The sequence below is a fragment of the Phocoena sinus genome, chromosome 1 (genome assembly GCF_008692025.1).
Source record: "Phocoena sinus isolate mPhoSin1 chromosome 1, mPhoSin1.pri, whole genome shotgun sequence".
NCBI lineage: Eukaryota > Metazoa > Chordata > Mammalia > Artiodactyla > Phocoenidae > Phocoena > Phocoena sinus.
In genome coordinates this window covers 29,443,600-29,449,672 of record NC_045763.1, presented here as the reverse complement: position 1 = coordinate 29,449,672, position 6,073 = coordinate 29,443,600, and the positions used below count along the sequence as shown (strand labels likewise).

General features: G+C 48.9%; 1 protein-coding gene across 3 annotated transcripts in view; it reads left to right on the top strand.

Annotated features, from left to right (window-relative positions):
* The window catches only part of OSCP1 (organic solute carrier partner 1), a 31,067-nt gene that overhangs the window by 1,196 nt on the left and 23,798 nt on the right, over positions 1-6,073 (top strand). Inside the window, exons 1-2 of one of the 3 annotated variants that reach the window (XM_032614971.1) lie at positions 3,309-3,370; positions 5,422-5,494. In XM_032614971.1, the coding sequence (XP_032470862.1) occupies positions 5,467-5,494 (28 nt within the window). In that variant the 5' untranslated portion in view covers positions 3,309-3,370; positions 5,422-5,466. Of the gene's footprint in view, positions 1-3,176; positions 3,371-5,421; positions 5,495-6,073 lie in introns of those variants that run through there. The other 2 variants (XM_032614975.1, XM_032614970.1) reach the window with 2 other exon arrangements.

Here is a 6,073-nt window from a genome sequence, read left to right as displayed (position 1 = left end):
AATTTATTTTCCCACAGTTCTGGAGGCTAGGAATTCCAAGATCAAGGTGCTGGTCTGTTTGGTTTCTGATGAGGAATCTCTTCCTGGCTTGCAGATGGCTGCCTCCTGACTATGTCCTCACATGTGGAAGGAGGGAGAGACGGGGAGAGAGAGTGAATCTCTTCCTCTTATAAGGGCATTAATCCCATGATGAGGGCTCTACCCTCGTGACCTAATTCTCATGATCTCCTAAAGACCCCCAAATACCATCACATTGAGGGTTAGGGCTTCAACATTTGAATTTGGGAAGGACAAATATTCAGTCCATATCACTGTGGGGAAGACCTTAAGACTTCATTCTGAGTGAGAAAGGAAGCCAGAATTTATAAGCAATGTTTTTTGTATGTGTGCGATTTTAGGGACAGGACTTGTAGCTTTTACCTGATTCTCAATCTGAACACCAATACCCCTGCCATTGAGGAAAGCCGGAAAGGAAGGAAGGTGTGTTAAAGTGATGTCCAAAGAGCAGCTGGAGACAGGTTTGGGAGTTAACGTTTAAAGTGACCCAAGCCATGGGTGTGAGTGAAATTGCCCAGGGAGGGAATGTAAACAAAGAAGAAAGGACCATGTCTGGATGGGAAGAATGATCTCTGAGGGCGTAGCCTGAGTCAGGAGGAGTAGCCGAGGTTAAGGGGAAGGTGAAGTGAGGGTGGAACAGAGGACCTGGGATCCTGCAGAATCAGAAATGAAATGAGAGGGCCAGAACTGAAGATGAGCTGCTCAAATACCACCTCAAGAACAAGAGGGAAGGCCTTTTATGGGGCAGGACTCACAGCTACTTAAGAGGTATTGTGTGGAGGGCCAGGTGCTGACATGTAAGGGGGCTAGTGGAAAGAAGGCAAGAAAAGGAACACATTCGCACATTCGTGGAACAGGCCCTTCGGGAAAGGCACTGTTTTAAGTGCCGTGTTAGGCACATTAACTCATTTCATCTTTAAAGCCGCCTTTACCTATTTGCCCCCCCTCACCATATTGGCATAATTATCCTCATTTTACCGTGAAAGAATTAAGGCTCAGAGAGGTTAGGTAATTTGTCCAAATTCACACAGCTGGTTAGGGGCAGGCAAGGATTCAAACCCACATCTGTCTTGACTCCAAAGCCCATGTTCTGTTCATTATTATCACACAGCCTAGGGCAAAAAGTGGTCTGAGAAGCTCTGGTAATTACACTGTAGCAAACTCAAAAGCCTTTAGCCACCAGGCAGATAGCATAATGCATGAAGGCCAGGTGTAAGATAATGATGCTAAGCTGCTTGTTACATTCCCATCCTAGTTATATTCCCTTTTGTGCACAGACCAGGCAAGATCAGATCAAAGCCTTGGGCTGCCGGCTTTCAATTACTGTATAGTATCCAATGCTGAGATGTCAGTTAAGGACCAAAAAGTCTTCATGGTGAAGCAGTTTCAGTAGAGTAGAGGGAGCTGAATCCAGTGGTAGTGAGGTGGGGAATGAGGATGTTATGGAAATTCAGGTTGTGAGTGTAGACTACTCTTTTTTTTTTTTTTTTTTTAATTTTATTTTTTGGCTGCATTGGGTCTTCATTGCTGCGTGCGTGAAGGCTTTCTCTAGTTGTGGGGAGTGGGGCCTACTCTGCGTTGCGGTGCACGGGCTTCTCATTGCAGTGGCTTCTCGTTGCGGAGCACGGGCTCTAGGCACACGGGCTTCAGTAGTTGCGGCATGCAGGCTCAGTAGTTGCAGCACGTGGGCTCTAGAGCGCAGGCTCAGTAGTTGTGGCGCACGGGCTTAGTTGCTCCGTGGCATGTGGGATCTTCCCAGACCAGGGCTCGAACCCTTGTCTCCTGCATTGACAGGTGGATTCTTAACCACTGCGCCACCAGGGAAGTCCCTAGACTACTCTTTAAAACTCGGCTTTGGGCTTCCCTGGTTACTCCATATTAATTGCTCTCTTTTCTTCTCCACGGGCCTGGCTGCTAGGCTAAATTTCAGAAGACGCCACTTTTAGTATGACATCCCTTCAGTGGCTCTCTACTGGCCAGAGTGGACAGCCTTGAATGCCATACAAAGGGATTTCACCTGTGGTCTGCCAAACAGTAGAGAGCCACTGAAGGGATGTCATACTAAAAGTGGTGTCTCCTGAAATTTAGCCTAGCAGCCAGGCCCGTGGAGAAGAAAAGAGAGCAATTAATATGGAGAAACAGTAATGCAGATAGAAAGAAATGAAGAGGTAAATTTGAGAAAGATTTTGGTGGAAAAAGCAGAATTGGTGACATAAGAGGACCAGGGGGAGGGAGTTGGAAACCAAGGCTAAGGTTTCAAGTGTGATTGGCTGGAGGGGAAGATGATGAGTAGGTCATAGAAGTACTGAAATTTACAGAAATGGTTGCTCATGAGTAAAAATGTGCAACAGGTGATGAAAATGTGATCCTGGAGCTCAAGATGGGGGTGAAGTATGTGGTCACTGCCCTCAAAGCAGAGAATTGGATGCCAGGCCTGCTTAACAGCGTGGGGGGTAGCTTCGGAGAGCCCCCAGCACGCGTCTTCCGACAGCGGGACAGACGTGAACAGGCCTGGTTTGCTTCCCGGTGTGTGAAACAGGAGGGGCTACACTCCAAGTAGCTTTTAGGGAGGAAATGCAAATAGGTCCTTCCCCCACCTAAAAGTCAGTTACCATTTTATTGAGTGCTTTCGTGGCATTTTGTGATCGCAATAACTCCTCTCTGCAACCCTGGGAGGTGGGTGTCCCCTCCATTTTCCTATGAGGAAGCCCAGGCTCAAAACACCTGCCCCAAGTCAAACCGCGAGGAAACTGCAGAGCTGGGATTCAAACCCAGGTCTGTCTGCCCGGAGTCTGCTCTAAAGGAGTTTTGCTTGAGTTTCCCCGGTTCAGGGGCACGTGGGCACGTGAGCACGCGGGCCAGCGGGGTGAGGGTGTCGGCGTGAAAGAAGCCGGGCCGCCAGTCCTGCCGGGTACTCACCCATCCGTCGGGGCTCAAGAAACTCAAAACAGGCGCTGCGGGCCTAAGGCCCAAGCCGCTCCCACCTCCGGCTCGGACCAATCTACCCTGTAGGTCTTCGCCGCCCCGCCCAATACGCGTCCGCCCCCGGGCTCCTCCCAACAAGCGGCCTGTTTATTGGCTCTTCTTTGCCGTCCGCCGGGTTGCCTAGCAACCGGGCTTTGAGGACGCGTCTGACGGGCCTCCAGGCCTCTGACTACCAAACCTCCGGGCTCTGTACCAGCTGCGTTCGCTTCCGATACCATGTCGGTGCGGACGCTACCGCTGCTCTTCTTGAACCTGGGTGGGGAGATGCTTTACATCCTGGATCAGCGGCTGCGAGCCCAGAACGTCCCGGGAGACAAGGCCCGAAAAGGTGAGAGGGACCAGGCCCGCACAGCCAGCCCCCGCCCCCGCTCTCGCAGCCAGAGCTCCCCAGCCAGGCCCCTTTACAGACTGACCAACACCCCTGCACCCTGCTCTCTCGTAGCCATGGACCTCTTTCACAACCCACAGCCCCATCCAGGCAGAGCCCTCATGAGCAAAGTCCCCAAAAGATCGTTTCACCGCGGAGGGATTTAATACCCCTGTTGGATATTATTAGGGAACCTGACCCCCCCCCCGCCATTTACTTATCCCCTTAAATTGGAGATGATTTCCCAATCTCTCTTGACAACCGGTCCCTCCCAAATGTGGGAGTCCCAGTGGCCCACCACCTGGCGACACATTCTGCTAGCCCGAGCATCTTCTTTCCCCCCAGGGAAGCTTCTGAGCCTCCATTCCTCTGTGTGGTATCCTCCTTCATAAACTGGAGGCCAGTCTTGCTAAGTTCAGAAGCTATTTCTCGAAAGGTGAGGTTCTGAAGTAACATAGATAAATAAGAAAATAGAAGACAAGGTGTAAATCTTTTCCCTTCACAATTGTTTGGAGAGAATGCAATTGTGGAAGTAATGATATGAGAGCTTCTAAAGTGCAAAATGTGCCTCCTGTGCACAGCACATCTAACCCCAGAGGAGTGGCCACCCAGAACTCTCTGCCACCCCTTTTCTCTCCCTTTTCCCCCCTCTTTTCAACCAACAACGGTTTTCACCAAGTTTCCTGGATTAACTATGAAGGAGATATTATATTTCAAGGTAGAGGAAGAAAAGTTGGTACAAAGGTAACTGACATGGCCGCTGGTTAAAACATTTATTCTACCCAGCAGTTTCTGTATGCTCCATTGATGTTAAACATGCGAATTCAGATGTTAAGCATACATATTCAGATATTCACTACTGTATCTGTGCAGCTGAGTCCAAGTCCATGCATAAAGAGATAAAAGAACTCCCTATAGCATACCTCCTCCATTCATTCTGTACACTGCTGCCAGTGAGCTTTCTAAACTGCAAATCCGTCCACACTTCCTGCTACTTGAAACCCTTTGTCAGCTTTCCACTGCTCTCTGGATGGAGGCCAAGTCCTTGGCAGGACATTTCAGGGCCCTTCCTGATCTGACCTCTGTCCACCTCTGCAGTCCCACCTTTCACCACTGCCTGCCTCCTACTGTGTATCTTAATACCAAACTGCTTGTAGGTCTCCATTTAAAGCATGTTCATTCGTGTTTGCATGCTAGTAATTCCCATTCTACCCCACACCTCCCATTTCCATGCTAGTTATCCCCTTGCATCCTGCATTATTCAGCTTAAGAACCATCTCCCTCTCATCTCCGCATGGGAAAGGGCCTGTGCATACTCCCATAGCACCCCAGTGTGTCCCTCTCTACCTTATCGCTGGCCACATTATACTGAAATGGTCTGTATATGCGTCTGTCTCCCCCATGTGATTGTTTTATTCATCTTTGTATCCCAGCACCTAGCATAATGCCTGCAGCAGAATAAATCAGTGCTCGGTAAATGTTTGTTGAACTGCTGTTTTGTATGACATTGCCATTTCTTCTTCAAAAGGGTTCTGTCTTCCTTGGCGCTATGTTATGTGATTTCATCTGGGCTGTTAGCACTAGTGAGCTGACAGGTAGTTCTTGGACTGGTAGTCTACATCTTGGAAGGCAGTGTAAATTAGCAATTAAGAGCATGCTCTCTGGAGTCATACAGATATGGGTCCCAATTCCAGTTTTGCCATTTAACTAGTTGTGTGACCTTGGAGTGTAACCTCTATAAGCCTGTTTCTGTCTCCATAAAAGGGGAATAATAATGTGCACTTTACAATGAATTTGTAACGATCGAATGAGGTCATGTATTTAACACGTTTAACCCCATGAGTAGCAGGTGCAGTCTTTCAGGAGGCAGTCTGGGCAAGACCCTGTGAATACTAGGGGACTGGCTTCCTTTGTGTTCAGGAGCTGCAGTCCTTCTGGGTTTGCTAGATACAGCTTCAGGGAGTTTCAGCCACCTTTCATAATTCACCTTCACACACTCATTCCTTCCACAGTTGGGTTGAGTGTCAGATGCCATGTGAGATGCTGGGTGGAGCCTGATGCAGCCCTTCTGCACATTCACTGGAGGTAGGGCTTTTGATCAGTCTGTCCAGTAACTGATTCTAAACCTGGGGGATATGTCTTCCTAATACAACAACAACAAACATTTTTTTTAATTTATTTATTTTATTTTTTTGACTGCATTGGGGCTTCGTTGCTGCACGCGGGCTTTCTCTAGTTGCGGCGAGCGGGGGCTACTCTTCATTGCAGTGCGCAGGCTTCTAATTGCGGTGGCTTCTCGTTGCGGAGCACGAGCTCTAGGTGCATGGGCTCAGTAGTTGTGGCACACAGGCTCTAGAGCGCAGGCTCAGTAGTTGTGGCACACAGGCTTAGTTGCTCCGCGGCATGTGGGATCTTCCCGGACCAGGGCTCGAACCGGTGTCCCCTGCATTGGCAGGCAGATTCTTAACCACTGCGCCACCAGGGAAGCCCCAAAAAACATTTATTAAGCACTTACCATGTACCATAGACGTCTCTGAACACTTTAATCCCCACAACTGTCTTATCATATAGGTAATAGTCCTGTCCCCATTTTACAGATGGAGAAAGTAGGCTAATTTGCCCAGGGTTACATAGCTGGTAAGAGGAAGAGTAAAGGATTTAAAC